Genomic DNA, 24169 nt, shown 5'->3' on the forward strand with positions numbered 1-24169 from the left:
TTTTGGTGGTCCCCAGTGACAGGTGGAGGAGCAATGGCCATAAACGAAAACACAAGAAGTTCCACCTCAGCATGAGGAAGAACTTCTTTACGTGGAGGGTGGCAGAGCACTGGGACAGGCTGCCCAGGGAGGTCGTGGAGTCTCCCTCTCTGGAGACATTCAGAACCCACCTGGATGCGTTCCCGTGTCACCTGCTCCAGGTGACCCTGCCTTGGCAGGGGCTTGGATTAGATGATCTTCAGGGCACCCTTCCAACCCTAACAATTCTGTGATTCTGTGAAAACACTGGTGTGTTGCAAGAGGGCCCCACACACCTCTTGAAAAACCAGTCCTGAGTGTACCTGCACACATGTAACATGTCTCCCACTCGTGCTGTAAATGTTATGAAGCGGGCAGGTGGTGTACGTGCAAGAGACTTGTTCTCTGAACTTAAGTTTTTTCTTGAGCACATCTAAGTACATGGTAAGGAGTCCATTATATGTGGTGGTTGTCAAAAATAGCATCACATTTGTGACAGGTTCAGCTATCAAAGCCCTAGCATGACCGTATATTATCACTTCAAGTGCTCTAGTGTTTGCAGGTCTTTATAAACGCTTGCAGGAAGGCTTTGTGCTTTAACACAAATCTCAAATTACAAGCTCTGGCGTACATGAAAAAGTTGGACCCTGTATTATGCAACTTTTTTTTCTATATATTTGCTATAATGCATTCCTGTGTAATGTGTGGATATCAGGAAACTTGCAGTCGTTCTTCAATTTTGTCTACAAAAGTGCATGTGCATTAAGTTTTTTTTAATGATATTTCTGTTTTTTCATTTTCAGATATAATTCAGTTGGAAGCACGTATGGCTGGCAAATAGTAAGTATGATACTTTCTCTGCTATGCTAAACTGTGCTTCGTGGTAGTTTGGCAATTCTGTGAACAGAATAATTCTGTCTTTTATTGGATCTTTCTAATAGTTTCTGTCTCTCTAAACTCTCCTTACTAATATAGGAAAATTGTTGCTCTTTTTGGAATACCTTCCATTCCACTTCACCAGGACTTCTCACCTGAATCTATATGTCTTGGATTTTGTTAATACCTCATGCAGTTGTGTTTTTGCTTACAGCAGAAGTCATTATGAGGACAGTGTCTGTTTGCCTTTTCCATTTCTTTGAAATAGTTTTCAACCCTTCGCTTTCCCTTTGCTTTTCCAGGTGTGCATGTGTGTTGTTAACTAGGTGTGATATTCTTACACCTGAGGTAGCAGCCTCTGGAGTGGTCATGGATGCAGAACATGTTGCCTTGACATTGCTGGTTCAGTACTGTGTCATGACATGATAATGCATTTCTGGAGCCAAATTCAAATCCCATGGGGTGTGAGGATGTGCACATTTGGGTGGGGGTTGTTGGCACTACTGTGGAAACGTGAAGCTGTTCTGTGTGGAGTTGGGTCAGCATATGCATTGTAGCACTTGGGTCTCCGTGTCACCTACCTGACAACACAGGTTGTTTCCCTGCCTGCTTTGCTTTGGCAGTTTGAGTGCTCAATTCCTTTCACTTGTGTGACAGATTGTGTTCTCTCCTATGGCCCCTGAGAGTAAAAGATTCCCTGGATACTTGAACAGGTTCTGTTCTGTTTGGTCTGCTTTCCTGTGTGCAGCGAACAGTCTTTTCTGTATTAATTTTCAAATGTTTGTTGATTTCTAGTTCCAGCAACTTATGTCATCATACTTGACAAACCTCACCTCTTCCTGTTACCATCTGCTCAACTGGGTCTGGCTACTTTTCTTTTGTTTCCTCAGTGTTGTGCTGGTAGCACTGTGCAAAAGGCTTATAATTTCTTTTGTGTCTTTTTCCAGCTTAACAGGTTCAACTAATACCTCTTCTGTACTCATGCATCTTACTTGTTCCTTTGTGCATTTTGTGAGAGCGTCTGATGTGCTACCTGTGAAAAACTCTTGTGGATTCATGTGTTTTACAAAGCTTTGTTTTGTTTTTCCATAGCCTCTGAACAAATATCAGATGGTAGCAGATTAATTTCATTGTTGCCCTTCGAAAGAAATTTAATTAGTGACTTGCAGCTTAAAAGACTTTCTAGTCCCTCATACAAGAAAGCTGTTGCTGTCAAGTTTATGATGGCTATAAAGCCTTTGAAATATAAACTCTAAACTTTTCCTTACTGTAAGAAAATAATAATTGAAATAAGTAGTGATATTTTTAATTGAAATAATTAGTGATATTTTGGGCCTTGTTAGATGAAAGAACACATAAGCCATTGTAATTTGATAATGCTGTGGGAAAAAATAGTCCTGTCCTTCCCAGTGGCCTCCTCCTTGATCTTCCCTTTGTGCCAGCATGTGATTTGTACAGCTGCATAAGACTAAGGAAATAAACTGGTTGGAGAAAAATGAACAGTTTTAATGTGGATCTCTTTTTTTTCAACTTGAGGAAAGGGTGAGCTGTGTATAGTGTGCAAGAAAAGGAGGTTTTAAGTTATTTACTTCAAGATCAGCATCTGTAAACCACTGCTAAAATGCCTTTTGTATTAGCATGTAGATTATGTGAGGTTCCCAAATAGTGACATATTAATCTGGGGAAATATTAGAGTAAATGTGTTCATATAGCTTGTTGTGTGTTAGATGCAAAACCCAAAATAGGTCTCAAAGAGAGACTACTTCTTTTCTTTCTAATCTTTCCTATTTACTTGTGTGTAGATTAAATGTAGTAAAAACAAACATTCCTTGAAGCTCCACGAGTTCTTTCTGTCAAGCAAATTAACTGAAAAAAGAGCACTGTATAGCAATCTCTAGAATAAAAATGTAGTTTGTTTAGTAGAAGCATTGCTTTTACCCTGAGTGTTTAATAATGATAATTCAAGATGCAGAATTGCAGTTTTTCGGCTGTGAGATGTAGTCTCCAATAGTGCAGTAATGCCTGGTTTTATTAAGAATAGTGTTTTGTTATTTCTTAATGAATTTGCCTGATAAAATGTCTCACAAATGGTGACCAGCTCTCCTCTGATCTTAGCCTGAGAACCATAACTAGAATGTAACTCGGGCTGGTTGTTAAATTGTGTCGCTATAACTTTGTATGGCTCTTTAGTATTTATTCTCTCTCCTAGATTGCTGTAAGGCCTGAAAAGTTGACTGGAAACAACACCAGGGTGGAGGTTACAACACTGTGGTAAGTGTGCTATTTTAAAACATCAAGGGGAGAAGCTGGGAAAGGAGCTGATATGGAATCGTGAGTCCAGGAGTGAATCACGTGGTGATGAATTGTCTCCAGCTGTGTGTGGGAAGATTAAAGAGCTGAGAATTTTAAAAGAGGAGAAAACAGTAGATGGTAGCATGTTCTTACTCATGGTGAAGGAAGGGAATATGCATGCAGAGTGTGAGGACAGGTACTTAATGTCCATGTTTTCATAAAGCTGTGAAATACACTCATCCATTTATCATCACTGTGTGTTTGCTGATTATATTGTAGCGTTATTTTCTTTACTCCTCAGTTGGAAGACTGGGGAGAAATGTGATGTTTTCCATTAATAATGTGCAAAGTTAGGGATGGAAGTCAAAACCAAAAGTTGGCTGACCTTGACACCATACTCTACTAGATTTACTAATTAACTTTATTAGTTTGTAAGAATGTAATGGTAGGAATAGTTTGTGTTTGGAAAAAGGAAAGATTTTAGTCTGATTATGCATTATATCTTACTACGATAGAACCAATCTAAAGTATTGCTAATGAGGTTATTTATTAATTTTTTTCCCTCCTAAAGTGTCTTTCTAGAAGATGACCATAGAGGATCTCCCAGAACCTTCCTTAGAAGGAGATTCCCTCATTGAAAGAGAACGGTTCTTATTCCCAAACTCTGAAACATCTGTTACTTTTTCTGTTGCTGCAGCACCAATGCCTTCAGACTGTGGTATGTACTTTTAACAGAAAATAAATTTGTGATGCGCAGAAAATAAATTAGAATAATACGTTTTAAGAAAAACTATCAGCTCAATTTATTTCTTAATTTCAGAAAAGTTTTCTGCTTGTTAAATGTATTCTTGGTTAAAGGAGATGAAAGATAAAGACCCACGCTTTTTCCTTTTTTTCTTATTGCATACATATTAAATAATATATATATATTTTCCTTTTCTCTGTATGTGGTCAGGTATTGGTAGAATTTTTAAGATCCTAATGTAGAATTAGATATTGTGTTAAGATGTAAAATTGCAATAAGTAAGTGAAGTGAAGTAAGTGAAGTTAATCTACATCACATTTAAAACCTCTTTGTTGTGCTTTCAGTATGGACTGTAAGGGGACATTACTTGTGGAAGCATAGATGTTTGTGGTGGTAAGGACTAAAATGAATGGTAGAAAATTATAGCAAGATCAGTGATCAGAATAATGTTGGTTTGTCTTCACATTTTAAACAGGATATGTAATATATTAAAATATCAGTGTAGGTAAGAACCTTCATTGATAGCTACAATTAGAATGCCTTTGAATGTTGCAGAAGGTGTTAATAGCGTCTGTATACCTTAAAAATTACTGCCTCCATGTCTGTTTTCCCATGCCTTGATTAGAGTAATCAGCTGTATTCAGGAAAATAAATACATGTAATGTTCTGTCTTTGACAGACTCGGCACTCTAGAGACCCATTTTATAAGTTAGCACAGGTTGGGAATTTAACTGTTCCATATGATATATTTTAGTATATGAACATGTGTCTTTATGTGGTTTAGCTGTGTTCTCATAACTTGTCTGTCCTAGTCTACTGGAAGTACTGCCATGATTTATTCCATTCTGCTTTCTTATCCCTTAGAAAAAATTTCCTTTCACCTTTTTCAAACGTTGTGTTGTGATATCTTCCAATAACACCACAATGTCACTACTATCTGTTCTACTCAATCTGTGCCTACTCACTGAATAAAAAAATTCATTTTTATAGGACGTTGCTGTCACCTGTGTAACAGTAGTATTACTGAATCTGGGTAAAGGAGGTTAAACTGCAACAGGGAGAGATTCGTGGTCATTACATTCAGTGCATTTATTTGTCCCGTACAGTTGAGCACTGTAGTCAATACATGGGAAAGACAGAGGGGGAGGAAGTAGTGTTTTAAAATACCTAGATGTCATTGTCATCCTTTCATGAAACTCTTTGTTTAAACAGGTTTTCTGTAACGATTCTTTGGTTTGCAAAGACTCCAGCTGATCACCTGTTAAGCTCTTAGGATGGCTGTTATTAGAACTTGATATAGTGGTCAGGTTTTTAGCCTAGCATGCTGATTGTAACAGTCTGCTAGAGTTGATTTCTGATATATAATTTGGTTCAGGTTTGTAGCTAGAAATCTTCCTGGTAAAGAGTTGTGAATATCATACAAGATCATTAAACTTGCTGTCTAGTTGTCTTTACTTCATGGCTTTCAGCAGTAGATCAGCTGTGGTTTATGTGGAAGGTAAATATTAGTAGATAAATCAGTAGCTGTGTGTCAGTACATGGGATATAGGGAAGAAGCACACTTGGTGTAGTGCTGGAAGATGAGGGGTTTGCTTTTTTTAAAATGCTAGGTGCAAATAAAGATTTATGTTAAATATCAGTGAAGTTGTCCTCCTTTTCCATTCTTGTTGAACCAAGGCTGTGCAGTTAGAGAAACTCTAAATAGCCAGGAAGTGAGCTCCGGAGGTGCTTTTATCTGTTAATCCAATCTAGAAGTCAGGTATGCTGTTTTTGGGGAAAGGTGGGATGATTCATCCAGAGGTTGTTTATACCATGTCATACACCCAGATGGCTGATGCCCTGTTTTGTTTAACCTGTATGTCTGGTCTGAGAGCTGTGTATCTGCAGTTGATGTGAGCTGACATTGTACATTCATCTGAAACCTTCCCAAAAGGCAACTCCCTGGTAGCTGCAGCAGGGGTAAAAGTTCAGTGTTTGCCGTGATTCAGTCAATTGCTGATGGCAGTAGGTTCTGCTTCCATTCCCTCTCCTCTTAGCCATTGCTGTCCAGATTCTTTCATATAATTTTCCAGAGCTGGAGGAAATTCCACAAATTTAAAATAGGCTGTGTGTATATGCATGCACACACATACACCTCTAAGTAACATGATGTATGATACTTTTATAATGAGGTGTTTCATACACTTATACTTTGGGTTGCCTTAAGAGGCTTAAAATCTTCCAAAATGTATTTTTTTTCTGATCTTGGTTTGGTGCCTTAATTTTTGAAGCTGTTTGTTACCTGCAGCTGCCACCAGCTGGGATTGATGCATTCACGATATATCTGAAAATAGTGGAGGCCATAGAACACCTTCCTGATTTGAGCATGGGTTTATATTTTGGTATGTTTTATGTAAACTGTGATGGCAGAAGAAGAAGGAAAAGACATGTTTTGTAGTATATGGAGAGATCATGTACGCATTTGATCACTGAGAGATCCATAGGCTTGTCTGTGCTTGGGACAGACTTAGATCTGCAGCCTTTGGCTGACTTGGACAACAGTTAAACCCTTATTAGCACAATCACTGTGCATCACTGTTACTTCTTGCCTAAACTTAAAATCACTCTTGCGGTATCATTGTATTCGTTGCTGATTCAAAGCTTTTTCAGAAGTATAGTCAAGATCTTATATTAAAGGATTAGGCCACATGTTAAAAAAAATTTCTAAATTAATTCAGCATTCTGACTCTTACAGTGTGATGTGTAGTGAAGTGACTCTCTCTGCTATTCTTTGCCTCTGAGTTTGAAAAACTAGATGCATGTTAAAACTCAGGATTGCACATAATGATTCCTTTTTTTTTTTTAAACAGAGTTTTCCTTCTTCGATCCCAATGATGCAGCATGCCAAGAAATACTTTTTGACCCCAAAACATCAGTTTCTGAATTGTTTGCTATCTTAAGGCAGTGGGTTCCACAGGTCCAGCAAAATATTGATATTATTGGGAATGAGGTGAGGTATAAATGAAGATCCTTGAATTCTTTCAGTGTTAAGTATGTGTTTACAACGAATAAAACCAGTTCATTGAGAAGCAGAACTAATCATAAAGGCAGATCCACTTTCTGCCTTTTAACAAGTACTGGCTGATCATGCCTTGTATTCCACGTTGTCAGCTTTTATTTGGAAAGAGAAAGATGATGGATGAAAATTCAGTACGTTTGCGTAGATGATACAAACAATGTTTCTTGTCAAGACAGTTGTGTGGAGACCCTTCACCTTGGTGTTTCAGTTTCCTGCTTAGCAGTAATCCCACACTCCAATATATGAAATTGGGGTAAAGCATGACCTTAAGTGCAGTGTTTCCAAGGCACAAAATGAGATAGGAACTGAAATCTTTTTGCACCATACAATAAGCTGCTTTCAGAAGACATCTTGTTTCTAGTAATTCCGTCCTACTTTCTTTTTCTTCTTCTTCTGGATTATGGGCTTTTCTGGACAGGTGTGGAAGTAGAATTAAGATTCTTCCTACTGTAGTAAAACTGAGGGCTTTTATGGGGGGGGATGGGGTGGGTATTGTTGAGAGATCAAAGAACAAGGGGAGAGCTTTGTAAGTAATTTTCCTGTTGTTCAGTTAAGCAGTTAACTTCTTAGCATGTGAAGTATATGTTAGAAGGAATAATATAAAGAGTCTTTCAAATCTGCAAATAATGAAGGTTAATGATATGCATATATAACGATATAAATATTATTTATTACGTTTGTGTATGTTGGTCAGTTCTGCAGTTAAGAGTCTGTTCTGGCAGGCTTCTTTGTTATTAGCCATTGGAATGAATCCAAGAGTCAATATATCTGAAATAACATATGAATAACTACTGATGTCAGAGATATGCCAGAGCTAAAATGTGCTTGTTTTCCATTTGCTTGTCAGATCATTAAAAGGGGTTGCAATGTGAATGACAGAGATGGACTGACTGATATGACTCTCTTGCATTACACTTGCAAATCAGGAGCTCATGGTATTGGTGAGTAAAGAAATGTCATTATAGATGTAAAAAGCTAATTAATTCACAAAGAGTAATCCCCCTGATTTACAGTAGATTTTTTTCAGTGCTTGGTTTTGTCTCTTCTAGTGGCCATCAGAAGGAAGGGTACAGAACTGCAGCACAGTTGCAGCTGTGGCTGTTGGGAGTGGGTTGAGTATAGGTATTATAGGTATTGCAAACAATAGTACCAGCTTGAACATGTATTTCATGTAGCAAAGGCAGTTTCAGACCGAGATACAAACTCCAAGCTAAGCTATGGTTTTCTTACAGCAGTGAAGCTAGAACATTTAGGTGACTGGCTTTCTTTCACCCAGTTCATATCAGAAGAGAACAGTAAACTTTGCATTATTATGATCATAAATACTGGAAATGAGAGCATATTTAACTCTGTTTGAGTACTCCTATTAGCTTTTCTATGTTGTGTTACTTTTTGGTTGACCCGAACCCACTTCTCCTCTGAGTTTGAAGTAAATTTGAGTGAGGTCTGGCATAGGTTGTCTTTTCTGCTGTTGGCAGATCTTTTAACGTAAACTTCAGCATTGTGATGTGTAATTTTTTTTTTCTATCAGATACTAAAATTCCTGGGTTTGATGGCTGACACATTATTTACATTAGAGAAAAACAAGTAGTGTTATTGTGAACTATAGTAGAGATTTCAGCCCTTTATGATAAAAGCCAAAGATTTCTGCATCCTAATCCTAAAAACAAAGGCATAGTAATTGTTCTGCTGTGAACTTGAAGGGTTTAATGTATCTTTTGTGCTATACATGAGCATGTGTATGTTTTTCGAGGTCAACTAAATCAATCACTATTGCATATTTTCCACAATTTATCTTGCAGGTGATGTTGAAACTGCTGTAAAATTTGCCACTCAGCTTATTGATTTGGGTGCTGATAGCAGCTTACGGAGCCGCTGGACAAATATGAATGCCTTGCACTATGCTGCCTACTTTGATGTTCCAGAACTGATCAGTGTTATTTTGAAAAATGCAAAGCCAAAAGGTAGGCATTGTTACCTCTATTTCATGCAGTTGTCCATGTTTTGTAGACCTTAAGCTGGTGTATAGTGCTCTTTTAATTGTGGGGTTTGTTTATCCATTATACATAGATAATTTCATAATCTTTTAATCAGTCTCATTGGTTCATTTTTCTCTTTACCTGTTTTTTAGTGGTTTACTGCAGTGTTTCTCTTGCTGGTTTTTAAATGTGAACTTTGTATAAGATGGTAGAGAAGTTTCAAATAGAATGGAAAGCAAACTAATTCTAAGTTATCAATTTAAGTAATTAATTCTAAGTTGTTGAGGACTAAGAGACTGTTTGCAGAAAATGGAAGATGTGACTATTCTGGTAAATCCTTATGATTTTTAAGATTGCTTAACATCGAGAAGTATGTTTCACATGCTGGGAGAAGAGTAAGGGAGAAGTGGGGATTTGGCAGTGGCATGTGGAAAACCAGGGAGTGAGGAAATTTTGACATGCCCATTTTTCCTGTTTCTGGGCTATGTAGAAGGTCATGTGTAAGGAATAGTTGACTTTAGTGTTTGGCATAAAGAGATAATACCTTTTGAAAAGATACTGTGAAGGATTAGTAATTGGAGCCCTATTTATACTAATGCAAATGGAAATACTGAAATGGTTCTGAACCAGAACAGTTTGTTCCTAATTTGGTCAGGACATCAAAACCAGTAAGCAACTTTAATACTAAAATGGTACAAATGTTAATTTGTTCTACTGAATATCCTTTTGATTTTGCCATTTTGCAAAATGATTAATGCCCTTTTTTAGTTAGTCGTACCTAGAGGCTCTGTCTCAAAATTCTGAAAAGCTGGTAGGTTTTTGGAGTACACAAGGCATGAATCACCGCGGAGGTAATTGTTAAACAGCAGCTGTTACTGGTATGACGGTGCTTAAGAAGTGACAAACGTAGGTTGGTAACAAAAGACAGAATGAGACTGCACAGTAGTTAAGTCCACATCACGTTTCAATAGCCCGGTCTCCGTAATTTGCATCAGCAGTTTAGGTCTTCTTTCAGACCTTATTTGCATTTAGTGTTCTCATCTCCTCCTGTACAGTGCCTGTAGAAGGAGTGGGTGGGACTTTGCTTACATTTCCAAGGAAACCACTCTGGTTAAACCTCTCAGAAGTTGACAACTCTTGGATAAGCAGCCGATGTTTTTTATCTCAGGAAACGTATAAAATTATTTGCGCTGCAGCATGAAAACAGCGGATGGTCTGAATTAATAAAAAGAATAATTTTAGCTTTGTACTTCGTCAGGCAGTTTGCAGAGAAGGGAGAACGTATGTAGAAGGTGAATATGCTTTGGCTGGATCCATACTGAACTGGAGAAAAAATGGTTGTTAATGTATAAATAACTTTTCAAGACAGTGGTGTATTGAAGCTCAGACACCCATTGTGGAGCACAGGTGTTTCCCTTTGATTCACTGCTAAACTTATTTTCTTGATGATGCTCTGCAATTAAATTCTTTATGCAGATTTACTCCTCAGTTGTTACAATAGAGCGATAGTTTCATCTTGGGTTTTTAGAGGCTTTAAATACAAAGATTGTTAAAGGTCTAAGAATTAGAAATGTTGTGGGGTGCCGTTAGACAGTGACTGTAACCTGCAGGGGTTACTAATGACAGAGCATTGCTGCCTATTAAGTTCCTCTAGATAGTTTGTGAGTAGTTACTGGGTAACATCTAATACTTATGTGTTTCTTTTTGTCACCTGTACTGTGCCCATTAGATCACAGCTGTAAGAGAACTGTTCAAAAACCCTTAAGCATGAAGCTTGCAAGTCTGAGGAAGTCACACAGTCTAATTAAAAACCCCCAAATTAGGCATCAGTTATTTTGTAAAGTAGGAGTACATGCAACGGTTGCTGTCTCAGTAGCTGATGTTACTGATCAGTATTTCTGCAAGTTGATTCCTGTGTGTGCAGAAAATACTTGACAGTCGTATTGAACATGGAAGTTTCAATGCTTGTATACAGCTGCACAGTTTCTACTTGGTTTTAAACTGGTAATGTCTTCTGACATTTGGTGTACATGTGCATACATAGCTGTCAATATGACTGAGGCATGTGAATGCAGTCCTTTTTCATGCTAAGTTTGTGTTCAATTAGCCCAGTTGTAAAACTGTTAAATTTCGATCCCAAATTTGTTACCTTCGATCTTTATAAAATTCAGAGTCGATCTTTATTAGTATGTGTGAACTTAACGTCTCTATACAGACATATGAATTTATATATCTTCTCTATGTGTTGATGTTTTATTTGCCCCGAAAATGTTCAGTTAGTATAACTATATATGGATGTTGATACAGATGGGATATACTTTGCTTATATTTGAGAAGGGCTAGTGTCTCTTGGAACAGAGACTGATACTGGAAAATACTAGGAAACTGTACAACCCTGAGGTGGAAAATTTTATATTCCTCACCAGGATTTCAAATTGGAACATTATTGCTAATATTGGTTGTCCTTTGGTTTGTGTACTAAATCAACTGGATTTTTTAATTAACAGCCATATACATGATTGACTCAAAATGACATCTCTCTTGTGTAATTTAGGAGAGGAGCCTCAGACTAAACAGATATTAAAACTCCAATCTTGTAGAACAGTAATAACTTCATAGCAGAGTGAAAGATATATCGGGAACAACTGATGGAAATATATATTATGCTAAATCTCTTCTAATCAAATGCAGTGCTCCATTTTCCAAATTATCAGTGCGAGACCCTTCTGAGTGCAATTCTTTAAAAACAACAGAATTATAAAAATCACCAGGTCTTACTTTGTTCTTGGCCATTAGTAATTGAATCAATGTAAAGCAGAGATATAATCAGTTTTCCCTTGCCCTGCTGTCTGCTCACAGAGGAAAAGACCTGGTTGAAGATGCATCTCATTTTAACATTTTGACACCTAGAAGTAATAAAATATAAATGTTTCCGAAACATTAAAGCGTTAAATTATGTGCAAACCTAAAGTCACTCGTTAATCTTGGTGCAGTAGATTGAGCATCCTGAACACCAGCAATTTTGCAGTTGCATCAGTATTAGAAAATGAGTGAAAGTAAATATTCATCTTCCAGGTTGTTTCATGATATGAGTAGACAGATGCAGATAAGGTTGATATTCTGTGTAGAATTGCTTCTCATATGCATTTCGTACGTAAATCATGGTGTCTCTGTATAAATGTTAACATAAACTGTAAAACCTGAATGCCCTCTCAAGGCATCTGTAGGGTGAAATGTTCACGTAACAGATTTGCACACCTCACATGTGATGTTTAATTGCAGATGTGGATGCCACCTGTAGTGATTTTGATTTTGGAACAGCTTTGCATATTGCTGCATTTAACCTATGTACAGGAGCTGTCAAGTGTTTACTGGAACATGGAGCAAATCCTGCCTTTAGGGTAAGGAGTTAGGTTGTAGATTCACCAAAAGGTGAAAAAATGCCTGGAAAAACTGAACAGTCTGTCCAGGATTTTGATTAGTTAAAATATGTTATGTGGAGTGAGAGTGCCTCAGGAAAAAATATTTATAGCTCATAGTGGATGATTTTGTATGCTTTGTCATACTTGTGTGTTGAAGTTTGTATTTTTGTGTCACAGTCTAGTTCATTAGTTCAAATAGCTTTCAGGATGTTCTTCTCTTTGTTGTTTGAGCTTTCATTTATTAATACTCCTTTGTGTCTTGCAACAGTTGTCATGGCAGTGGTGGATCTTTTCAGAAATAGAGGAATGCAATCTGTGCCCTCCAGAAATGCAGTGTACTGCTTAGCAGTAAGCCTGGTCTTAGCATGAGTAACTGATAACACATAAACATCAACTGCTCTGCTTAGTAACCTAATAATAGGCTGAAGTTATAGTGTAAAGTGTTGCTATATGTGTCTAGCTACAAATCTTGGGGTTTGATTGTTTTTTGTGTTTGATTTTTTGGGGAGGGAGGGCTTGGAGTGTTTTCTTTTTCTTTTTTGGCAGAGACAATATCTCAGTTCTCTGTTTTTAAATGCAGGTTAGGGTTTTTTAAATGAGAAATTATAGTTGTTTTAAGGGTACTCAAAAGTAATTGTTTTATGTAAGCCTGTTCATGTGAAGTCGTCTGGAACTTTATTGTTCATACAATTCTTCATGATATTCAATCTAAATCTCTTTAAAAATGCTGGTTTTCATTGTCTCCTTATTTAGTGTGCATGTATGTGTTTAAATTCCTTGGCAGCTGTGTGTTTAGGTGTCTGTTGATCACAGGGAACGCCGCTTTATAGTTGCACGAGCATTCTGAGCTGGCAAAGGTGGCTCTGCCCTTGAGAAGAGCAACCCTTGGGCTTCCACTGTGCCCACTTTGCCTTCTTGCCTCTGCTCTGCCCCTGCCTTGTGTTGGCACAAAGTTTTGAAGGGCACCTGGTGGGCTGAATTGTGCGACTGATGCGACCAAAACAATTGTAATGTGAAGACTAAAAACTCAAAACGAACTCCCCCCTCAAATGTAACCCAGCAATATCCTGTGTTTAAGGTCATGTGAGTTGAATGGGGCTCACCTTTTGCTTCAGAATGACTGTGGATTTTTCAGGAGTGGTAGGTGTTTGATTCTTCAATCCTGCAATGAAGTTTTGGCCAGAGGCAGTGTAGAGTTTGATTATATGAGAACAGCAGAGTGTAAATGCTGAGTAAGGATTATAATTTTCTAGCACTGAGATAAATTGATAGGGGGCTCAGGGAACGTTGAAATTCTAGTCTGTTTTTTAAGGAATCAAGCCAAATAAAATCTTGCCCTGCATCATCCCCTCTTTGAGCTTCTGGTAATGTTTGAGTCCAGTGGCTCAGTTGAGACAAATTTGGAAGACTGAGATAATTATGTTTCTGCAAACTTTGTGAAAATTGGCAGATAGATGCAGATCCACACTAATGCCTTCGGTGAAGAAAGCATAGGTAGAACTTGCCTGACAGTACTTGCTGTCTGGGCAACTGGCCTTGTGTTGAGGTTAACTCTGGGGGAGCTGCTGCTCCAACTACTTGTCCTGTTGTGTGGGACACATGAGGAGTCACAATCACTACTTTCTGGGAATGGGAAGTGTTTGGAAAGGACTCTGTCCTTAGTTCGTCTCTCATAGGGTAGTCTGTATAGAAATAAACCCAAACAGATTTATTCAAGTATTTATGTGAGCTGTCACATTTGTGTATTGTGTGCATGCAACATATATTAATTAAAATCTGTGTTACATTTGGAATAAGCCTCACCAAGGAATAAAGATAAATTCTTTGGGAGGAGGTAGCTTTACAGTATTGGCACTACAGACCAGAAGTCTTACTTACTTTCTTAAATCTGTGTTCAGGTACACAGATACATACAGGTGTTTTGTTTTTATGTGTTCTAAGTCCTAATAATGTTCTTAAGATTAAAAACATTGGTTACTTATCAATTTTGAAAATAAGATAGTGTACATGCTAGCTTATCTATCTAAGGATGTTTTGGCATCCTTATTTGAAAATGTGGTTGTTTTTATAGTTATGTTCTAGGAAAAATATCTATTAAAGAGGATTAAACACTTCATAAAATGCTATGGTTTTGCTTAATCAGATTTATCTTGTCACAGCATTAAATTTTATGCTATGTTATGTTTCTACAGAATGACAAAGGGCAAATTCCAGCAGATGTGGTTCCTGATCCGGTGGATATGCCACTGGAAATGGCAGATGCAGCGGCCAGTGCAAAAGAAATCAAGCAGATATTGCTGGATGCAGTGCCTCTCTCATGTGACATCTCAAAAGCCATGATTCCAAACTATGATCATGTCACAGGGAAGGCCATGCTTTTATCACTTGGCCTGAAACTGGGAGATCGTGTTGTTATTGCAGGACAGAAGGTATGGTGACCAGCCTGCTACTACCCTCATAATTTCTGAGAGTCAATTTATTTACTCCTTTGGAGATAAACCTCGAATTTGAGGGTCTAAAATACTTTGTGGAAGGTATGAACTCTGGATGGCAGCAAGGATGTGGTTACAGAAAGTAATAAACCGAGCAGTTGTTTGATAAAGTCATTACTATGAAAAGCAGTTTTGACAGGCATAGGCTGCATTTTGTGTCTCTAAATGATTTTTGACAGGCTCAGCTTTTATTAACATTTTTGGTGTCACATCAAAATGGTGGTAAAAGCCACAGATTATTTTCTGAGTTGCCCAGCTTTGTTATGAGTGTGCTTTCATGAAGTACCCCTGATAGTTTCTAGAAGGCAGTGAAAAAAAATTCAGTTCTGCTTAGCCTATAGTAACCCAATTTCACTGGTGCAATGCAGCTAAAATCTTTGAAGCAGTGCTGTGCCAACAGGGTTGTTACATGGTTCTGTGGAAGTATAAGAATGTAGCTAATAGCAGTCCATCTCAAATGTGAATAGCTTTTTAGAAGCTACTGTGATAGTCGCATTTTAAAAAATGAATTTGAAAATTGTAACATTAATACTGCAGTCAGTATTCATACCTTTTATTTCCTCTGTTAGCAAAGGATCTGAAATAATTTAAGAGTGCTAGAACTCTTATAAAGATTTCAGATTTTTTTTTTTCTGGTAAATGTTGAAGGCATTTGTGAGCAAAATTTATTTTTTAGTAGCTTTGGCTTTAATAATTTTTCTAGTATAACTTCAGATTTGTAACTGTCATGACTGAAGTGTTCTGAAGTGATCTCCACTGAGGGTGGGAAGCAGCTTCCATTCTCTATTTTCATTTGATGTAGTGTTGAAATTAGGTCAGGAAAGGTGAAGGAGCTATGCAGAAGGCATTTTAACTGAAGTACATACAGGAAGTGTCTTATTCTTTCAAGGCAGTAAGAAGTTTCTTTAACAGAAATCATAGTGAAAGCCAGGGGAGATAATGTAACTGCAAGTTAGTGGAGGGTTTAGAGCAAGAAAGTGATGAAATTAGTGCTCTTGTGTACCTTTCCTCCAAGTAAGGCCCATAGAACTGTTTGTGCTGTAATGTACAAACTATGAGTATGAATAGAGCTTCCTGGGTTTGGTTACTTTTATTTTTTCTAATTGATTATGCTGTTACAGTGTTGTGTATAACACAGCATTACAAGTGTGGGAAGCTGCTTTGCTGCTGCCAAAGGCCAGCAGGGCTTTCCAGCTAGATTTTTTTTTCTTTAAGGGAGCCAAAGCTGTCCTACAGCAGGTGGGAAGAAAGAATGTAATTGTGCCTTTTGGTCTTCCTTTTCCACGTCAGCTTTCCTCCCTTCCTTCCTTTGTGCAAGGAGCTGTTGTGCAGTACTCCCACATTGCTTCCCACTCCTTTTTTCCATTTGTCTAAATGGAGAAGTTGTTCTCAGCCCTGCCTTCCCCTCCCCCTCGATACTCCTAAATGTGTGCAGGGTGGAGCAAAAGTGAAAACAGGATGATGAAAATGGTTCCCCATTCTTAACCTTCTCCTGGATCGTTTTTCTTGCCCGGAATGTGGAAGCTGGGACAAGGGTGTTTGGAACAGCAGCGTTTTTACGAGCAATGTTTATGGGTTCCCGTTCTCTTTCTTGCTTCTGCAGTCTCATAATATGTCAGCTTTAATGAAGCTTGAAAGCCAAACACAGTAGATGCCAGAGGGAAAATGGATTCCTCTCTTGATTCCTACTGTGCCTGTCATTCAAGTTGTCTTTCAGGGTAGGAAGCTGTGTAAGCAGGTGTTTGTGTATGTGATTTGGGGTCCCCCAGCTCCAGCAGCTCCTGCTGTGCTAGATTACATGTGATCTGAATGGACACTCAATGAAATTTGAGTGCAGGGAAACTAGCAGCTGGGAGAAAACTCTGTCATCCTATTCCTGCTCTGTTTCTCATGTGAGAGATGTCTTCTGCTCCTTGCTTCTGCAAGTCCTAGGGCAAAATTGGAGCTTTAGTTTTGCCATCTCCACCTCCGGTTTAAGATATTGGCTGATCTCTTCTCTCTGCTCCGTAAGTGTCCTTTGGCTGGTGTCTGGAAAGTGGAGGAATTGGATGAATCTGTGAGACAGCTTGGCCAAACTTCCTCTGACTGAATTTGATCCTTGTGTTGGGAGCTTAAAAGTCTGTCTAGATTAGTGTGATGTACCTGCCTATAATGCTTCAGTTTAAAGGAGATCTTCATCATAAGAGAACAGACTCTGGGTCATGTTTATTTCTTTACAAACAGTAAGAAAGAGTAGCTGGAAGGTTTTATGGTAAATAAAAAAATTTGTTTCTGTCTATTTACTCTCTGAGGTATGGATTAAACAGTGAAGTCACAGTCAAAATTGAACTAATAATATGAAGTTCACATGAGATAAGGAAAACTGAGAACCTGAAAGATCAAAGGTTTTTATTACTAAAACTAATTTAAAAATCTAATATAAAAATGAATTTAAATCAATGTTAAATGCATCTCTGTTAGTTATTCCTCCCCCGTTTGGTTGAAGTGTGTGAACTTAAAATGTATATTTGCAGAGACTGAGGTCTACCAGCAAGACTGGTCTGTCTTGGTATTCTTTATATCTGCTCAGAGTTTATAATACAGATTGAAGCAACAACAAATGTTTAAAACATTTGCTGGCTCTTCAGAGTTTCTTTAATCATAAGGAAAGAATAAAAGACTTAGGAATCTTTTCCAAGGGAAAAAATTAATTATGCTCTCAAGTTTACCCTTGAATCTTTGCAATAGATATATAAATAGATAAACTGTTATGTATCTAGCTATAATTCTGGAGTTGTTGTTGTGGAACACAGTGAAAGTAAAACTCATTGGGCATGTGCTCCTGTACCTTGCTGACTTGGAGTTGTATTGTACAGTGATGCTTTCTGTCTCAATGCCTGTTGTGAGATCTGTCTGTAACCACAGTTGTTTGATACAAAATAGAAGAACAGGACTAAGACATCTTGGAAAACGCGTTGACTGGTGTTGAAAGGTAGGAATGTCAACAGCTGAGAGAGTGTGTTTGTATTTCTGTTCTGATCAAAAGCTTGGAGATGACTTGCTGTCTCCTTCATGACCTGTACCATATTCTCATGAATGATACATGTTTAACAAAACCATTCTGTGTTGCTTCTTTTTGTCTTAGGTTGGTACCTTAAGATTTTGTGGCACAACGGAATTTGCCAGTGGCCAGTGGGCTGGTGTAGAGCTGGATGAACCAGAGGGAAAGAACAATGGAAGTGTTGGAAAAGTCCAGTACTTCAAGTGTGCACCAAAACGCGGTATGAAATTAATTTTTTTCTTAAATTCTTAAAAAAGCCAAATTTTAAAAAAATGTTGGAAGATATGAACCTTTTGGGAGAATAAAAACAGATAATAGATCCTGTTCCTTTTCTTTGTAGTGCATTGTTTGTTTGTATTAAGGATCCCTTTAACTGTTTTATTGTTTTGACTGCAACTATTTGCAAAACCACTGAAACAACCAACCAGTCAAAATTTCTGGTTATTTCCTTGAAACTACAAGATAATAGTATTTCCTGGTTTCCGGTCTATATTGTTGAACGTTGTTGTGTTGTAATGATAAAGGCCATGTTTCGTTATCTGCTTTGTCTTCCTTGGTAAGACATTCATGCTTGTAGTTGTTTTCTAACTTTCAGCTTGAGGTATTTTAATTGATATTTCATGGACACTCAGGACATACAAAGTCTCATGTTTTGTAACAATGGAGACTCAATGTTACTCTTAGGACAAAAAGGAGATTGTAAATAACAGTCTTACTGACTTCCTGAATTACTCTGTTCAAGTTGCTTGATAAGGATTTTGGTCTCACTGTGCATTTGAGCTTGTCCTTCCTACCCTACAAGTGCTCTGGCAGCACAGCAAGTTATGATCGTGGCTGACAAAAACCCCTGAAATAATTGGTGTAAGAGATAGTAGCTGGAAAGTTTTTTTACATTAACATTACCCGTGGTTCTTTGTTGGCACATACAATTTTCTCTCCAGGTATCTTTGCACCTCTTTCCAAAATAAGCAAGGCTTCTGATCACAAAAAAGGCTCCGTACGAAGTTCTTCCTTGCGGTCTTCACCTTTGGTCAAATCCAAGAAAATAGATGTGACACACATAACTTCCAAAGTGAATTCTGGTGAGTGTTTTCTTGTATGTTGAGACAGGATAGAGAGATACTAATCTTCAAGAATTAGTAAATCTTGGTATGAAAATACTTGTTTGGAATTAGTTCGTAGCTTGGGATGAGAAGGTGACAAGGTATTTATTAACTCCGTGTTCTTGTTATTAGAAATTCTCTGTACTGTAAACTGGTACTGGAAGGACGTTGTGTGTAGCTGTTGAGTCATTTTAGTGATCTGATGTACTATGGCAGGTTCTAGTCTTTACATGCTCTATTAAAAAAAAAGCTCACCACAACATTTATTCTTGAGCCATTAAAGTGATTTCTAATTGGCTGTGATACCAGTTAAGTGTCTCAGCTTAATGTGGTTCCATTTACTGAGATGTTCCTGGGTAATTTGAAACAAATAAAAATTTAGAAAATAATCTATACACCTTTATGTCTAGAAATTGAGGAGTTTTATTTTCTGGCAACAGGATTAAGGAACTATTTAGCTGATTGTGTTTTATCTGCTAATTAAATTATCTGAGTAAAACCAAGGCCAAATTAGAAGAGAAAGGTTGTCCTTGTAATAAGGCTTTGGTTTACTGATTGGAGTTATGGGCTCAGTCCCTGGCTCTGGTTTAGTTTCTTAGTAATTTGCTCAAATTACTTAATCCTTCTGTGTAAGTTCCCTCCCTGTGGAGTGGATGATGCATATTTCCTGACTGTTCAGGTTCCAAGTTGTTTGGAGTACAGGCTCTTCCCTGCTGAGTGCAGTGCTGACCATGCATAATATGGCCCTTGTGTCTGGCTGGCTACCTAACAGTGTCATTAAATATTACATTAGCACTTCTTTTGCCTTTTGAGCCCTGTTTAGGTGACTCGTACTAAGGCAGCACAGCTTGAGGGATGGAAGATAATACACATTCTCATACTCAAGCACCCTAAAACACTACACACTTTATCAGTAATACACAGGGTATAGAAATAATGCACCAGGCTGGTGGAAGAGATGCATTTTGGCAGCATTTTGGATGACTTATGTAACTCTTCTCCAAATAGATTGAGAGGGGAGTAAGCTTTAAGTGTGTGTACTTACAATTAGCACAAGATCTAAGCTACTACGGGCATCTTGCATGAAAAGCATCTCAGAACAATCGGTTTGTTGGGAGTACTGCTCAGGAGTGGATCTAAGCTGACTTTTTCTGTTAAATATTTTCCAGTGTTTGATTCAGTTTGTTGTGAACTGTAACCCACTAAACTATAATGGAAGGGACTGTTTCCTTTGTTACAGACGGTGTGTTCCGGACGGTTTAGTTGTAAACCACCTTTTCTGTCACAAAGGTGCATTTGTGTCTTTGTAAAATTTAAGCATTTGGTTCCTTGCTTTAGGTAGAAATTAGAGTGAGTTATGCATCATCTGCCCAGAAGAGCTTGCATCCAGTGGATGTAAGTAATCTGGAAGCTGCTGTTTGCAGGGAGTTCTTGCTTAGAAAGGTCCATTAGAGTTATCGTGCCTGGCTGATTCCCTGGCTGGAGTGGGAGAAGGACAAAGCTGCAGAGGCAGAACTTTGGTTTGCAGTGTTTATGTGCATCAACAGGTCACATCTCTTTCCTTGAAACTTCATCCCTGCAATACACTGGTTTGTAATGATCCAAGAAAAATTAATATGCTTTTTGTAGATAAGGTTATAAGCTGCAAAGTAAAATATAATATTGTGTAGGGATTTAAAAATTTTATTTGGTTCTACTGGATTTGAATAATCCATCAGATTGATGAGAAAAGGTCTTTGTCAAGTTTTTAGGAAAAGGATTACTGAGATAAAATTGAGAAATGTGTTATCAGTCACAAACACTAGTTTTTTGATCTGATGCCTTAAATGGCTGAACCATAAAATTTTGGAAAATACAGTACACTCTCAAACTAGTTCAGTCCTTGTGGCTGAATTAAGCTGAGAGATGTAGTTAAATAAAAAAGATGTGGTTTTTTGCTCATGACAGGGAGGGGATAAATCATAGATAAGCTTGTTCTTCATTGAGTTAGAGTAGGAAACTGTCAGAAATGCAAAATGACTGTTCACAAATTATAACTTGGGTGATAGTACGAGTTCCTACGCTTATCACAACATTGCTGCTCTAAGATTTAGGCTCTTAAAAATCATACTGACATGCTTACATCATTATTTGCAGTCTGAATGAAGATGTGATCTCAAATCTCTCTCAAAACTTTTATGTGTAATCTTTAATGCAGAAATTGTAAAATTCATACTGGTGAATAGTAGACCTTAAGTACTATAAAAGTGAATGTTATAGATGTGAATGTTTGAAAGATGTTAGTAAAACTCCTTCCATATAAAAATTAATATTTTACAGACAATTTGTTTATTTTTGGCAAGATTGTTTGGACTGGTTTATTGCATTAAGGGGTTTAATATCTGTGCTTATCCATCAAAGCAATTCTGCAGTCTTGTTTTACCTATTTATTAAGAGTCTAAGGAATTGTACAGTTTTATCCATATTTTCCTTCCATCCAGTAATCTTCAAATCTGTCTAATTGTTTTTGTACATGGCTTTCCTGTAAAATTATTTGTTAGGATATATATATATATATATATCTAATTGTATAAATTCTTTTTATAGGCCTAAATATGGCAAAAAAAGACAGTGCTTCTGAAAACAACTTTATGACTGCTAACAGGGGAAAAACTGTACCTGCAAAAGACGGTAACTAATTTTTAAAATTTTTTTAACATCTTAAGAAAAATTCTGCACGGCAGAGGCATTATTATTGCTGCCCTACTGCTGTAAAAGCCCTGTATCTACACTATAGAAAAAAGTTGCCTTGCTTGTTTATTTTCACATCCCAAGCAGGCTGTATGCATTTAGTTTTCTAGGAGTAAGAGTAATTTGTGTGGATGTGGTGTTCTGTGTTGGTTTGGTAACCACTTCTGTCTAAATACATGGACAAGCCCCTAAAGCTGAAAGCTGTCTCTTAGTAAATGATCTTAGAGAGGATCTGCAGAATTACCTACGTGAGTGTCTGAGGTAGACCTTTTGCCCTCTGCCTAGATTTTAATAGTCCGTTGGCATTTTTATTCTCTTCTCCATCTGTGTGTTCAATCTTGTATAATAAAGTGTTGCCATCTAACAGAGCCTAACAGTCTTGGCAGTGTGTCATGGCAGACTCATAATAACAGGCTTCAAATATGAAAAATGAAACTAGCTTTTTAAAGAGTTCCTTTTACATGTGAATCATTCTCTGCAGTAATCTAGTTTCAGAATTGGATAGTGACTTCTACTACATCAGTGCTATGTTTGCTGAACTTTAAACATGAAGGAACCTCACTTTCAGCTGTGTCTTGAGCAAACTGTAAAAGTTGTGTCTCCTCTGAGGTTTTTTTTATAAAATCATACTGTAGGTGGTAAAAACAGTATTTCTTTGCAATTATTTGAAGTGTACGTTTGAATATACCTTCTTTGAATCATAGAATCACAGAATGGTTTGGGTTGGAAGGGACCATAAAGATCACCTAGTTCCAGTTCCCCTGCCATGGGCAGGGACATGTCTGCTAGACCAGGTTGCTCAAAGGCCCTTCCACAGGAGCATTTCTGCACAGGAGAACTGCTCTCTCCCTCTAAACATCTTTGTGACCTCCTTTGGACTCACTCCAGCAGTTCTATCAAAAAAAGCGTTTGTATCCTCTGTCAGTGAACAGAGGAAGAGCCTAGTATAAAGTATTTCAGCACTGTCATATGTGATACTTTTTCAGAGACGACTTAAAAACCGCATGTAGGCAGAGGTTTCCAACATTTTGTTTATGGAGGGCACTTAATGGCTTGGTCTGCAGTGAAACTTAATTGGCAGTACAGTGTCTCAGTTTGCTGGATACAATATGAAATCTGCAATTAGGACTCCAGAGGTTTTGTAGGCTGTGAGTGATGTGGAGTAAAGGTCCATTTTTGGATTTAGCTGTTCAGATGATACTGCTTTAAAGCAGGTGCAGAACCTTTAGGAAAATCCAACATCCAACTCAGAAAGTAGCTGCCAGTGTTTCTTTGTCAAATAAGGCTATTTCAGCTTAGGGTTTGTGCCGAGTCTGTTTTGTTTGGGTTGTTTTGTTCTGGGTTTTTTTGTTTGTTTGTTTGTTTTATTTTAATCCCGAACACACCCAAAATCCTTGACAGATTGGAAAAATGACCTGGGGGGGGGGAAAAACATGGAGAGGAGTAAGGACAACTACAAAGTTCTGTTGCAAGGCTGAAACAGCCAGCTGTATGAATACACCCTCAGAATGATATGCCCAGTGACAGTTTGCAGAAAAGGTCCTGAGAATGTTGAGTCTGATAAGGTAAATCATGACAGGCATCATCTGTGTCATGCTGTTGCAAAAGGGGAAACGTAACTGGAATGTACAAAAAGGAGGGTCACCCATGAGGTACAGGAAGGGACCTGGGTGCTTTACATGGCACAGGCAAAGCCTCAGCTAAAACATCTAGTTTTAGATGCTGCATTTCAGAAAGATGTGAATTCAGAGAGAATTCAGAAAAGCTGCAACAATAACTGCAGGTATAAAATATGACTTAGGAGAAAAGACTTTTAATTTGTGGTTGTGTGATTAAAAAGATGGAAGATGAAAGGTGTAAAACTGGAAGCTTTCAAATACAAGGACCAGTATAACTCACTCTGCATGTGTTAACAGGAGTGAAAAACCTTGAACTAAAACTGTGGTAATTTAGGTTTTATGTTAGGGGGAAAAAACCCTGTAACATTACAGATAATTATGTGGTGAAATATATTGCTGAAGAAATCTTGAGATCTCCCTGATGGGAGGTTTTTAAAAACAAGCCAAACACTCGCTTCCCAGGAGTGTTATAACAAATAGTTTCTTGCCTCATAGGGGATAAATCTATTACAGGACCTGTTCAAGTCCTTTCTGCTCTTCCTTCTCTCCCCCTGTGATTTCCCACAAAATGACGTATCTTGATGAGTGGTTTAGTTTGAGCAGTTTTTGTTGCATCCCTGTAAAAATGCTAGGTAGTCTGACCTCTGGTGAATCCATCCCTGGACTGGCTTCTACATACAGAATTCTAGTATGTATTCACAAACGCACGCATGTATTTATACCTCGGACCGGGAAGTTTCCCTGTTTAGTCATTTAGTTATTTGCATTTTCTTCATTGTAGCATAGCTGCAGTTG

General features: G+C 37.8%; 1 protein-coding gene across 2 annotated transcripts in view; it reads left to right on the forward strand.

The window, feature by feature from the left end:
- Positions 1-24169, forward strand: part of CLIP4 (CAP-Gly domain containing linker protein family member 4) — a 32789-nt gene that overhangs the window by 633 nt on the left and 7987 nt on the right. Inside the window, exons 2-12 of one of the 2 annotated variants that reach the window (XM_064648002.1) lie at positions 822-858; positions 3104-3165; positions 3758-3904; positions 6781-6920; positions 7837-7930; positions 8792-8953; positions 12251-12369; positions 14583-14819; positions 18007-18142; positions 18864-19004; positions 21612-21695. In XM_064648002.1, the coding sequence (XP_064504072.1) occupies positions 3772-3904; positions 6781-6920; positions 7837-7930; positions 8792-8953; positions 12251-12369; positions 14583-14819; positions 18007-18142; positions 18864-19004; positions 21612-21695 (1246 nt within the window). In that variant the 5' untranslated portion in view covers positions 822-858; positions 3104-3165; positions 3758-3771. The remainder of the gene's footprint in view (positions 1-821; positions 859-3103; positions 3166-3757; positions 3905-6780; positions 6921-7836; positions 7931-8791; positions 8954-12250; positions 12370-14582; positions 14820-18006; positions 18143-18863; positions 19005-21611; positions 21696-24169) is intronic. The other variant, XM_064648003.1, reaches the window with a different exon arrangement.

This window comes from Pseudopipra pipra, chromosome 3, assembly GCF_036250125.1.
Source record: "Pseudopipra pipra isolate bDixPip1 chromosome 3, bDixPip1.hap1, whole genome shotgun sequence".
NCBI lineage: Eukaryota > Metazoa > Chordata > Aves > Passeriformes > Pipridae > Pseudopipra > Pseudopipra pipra.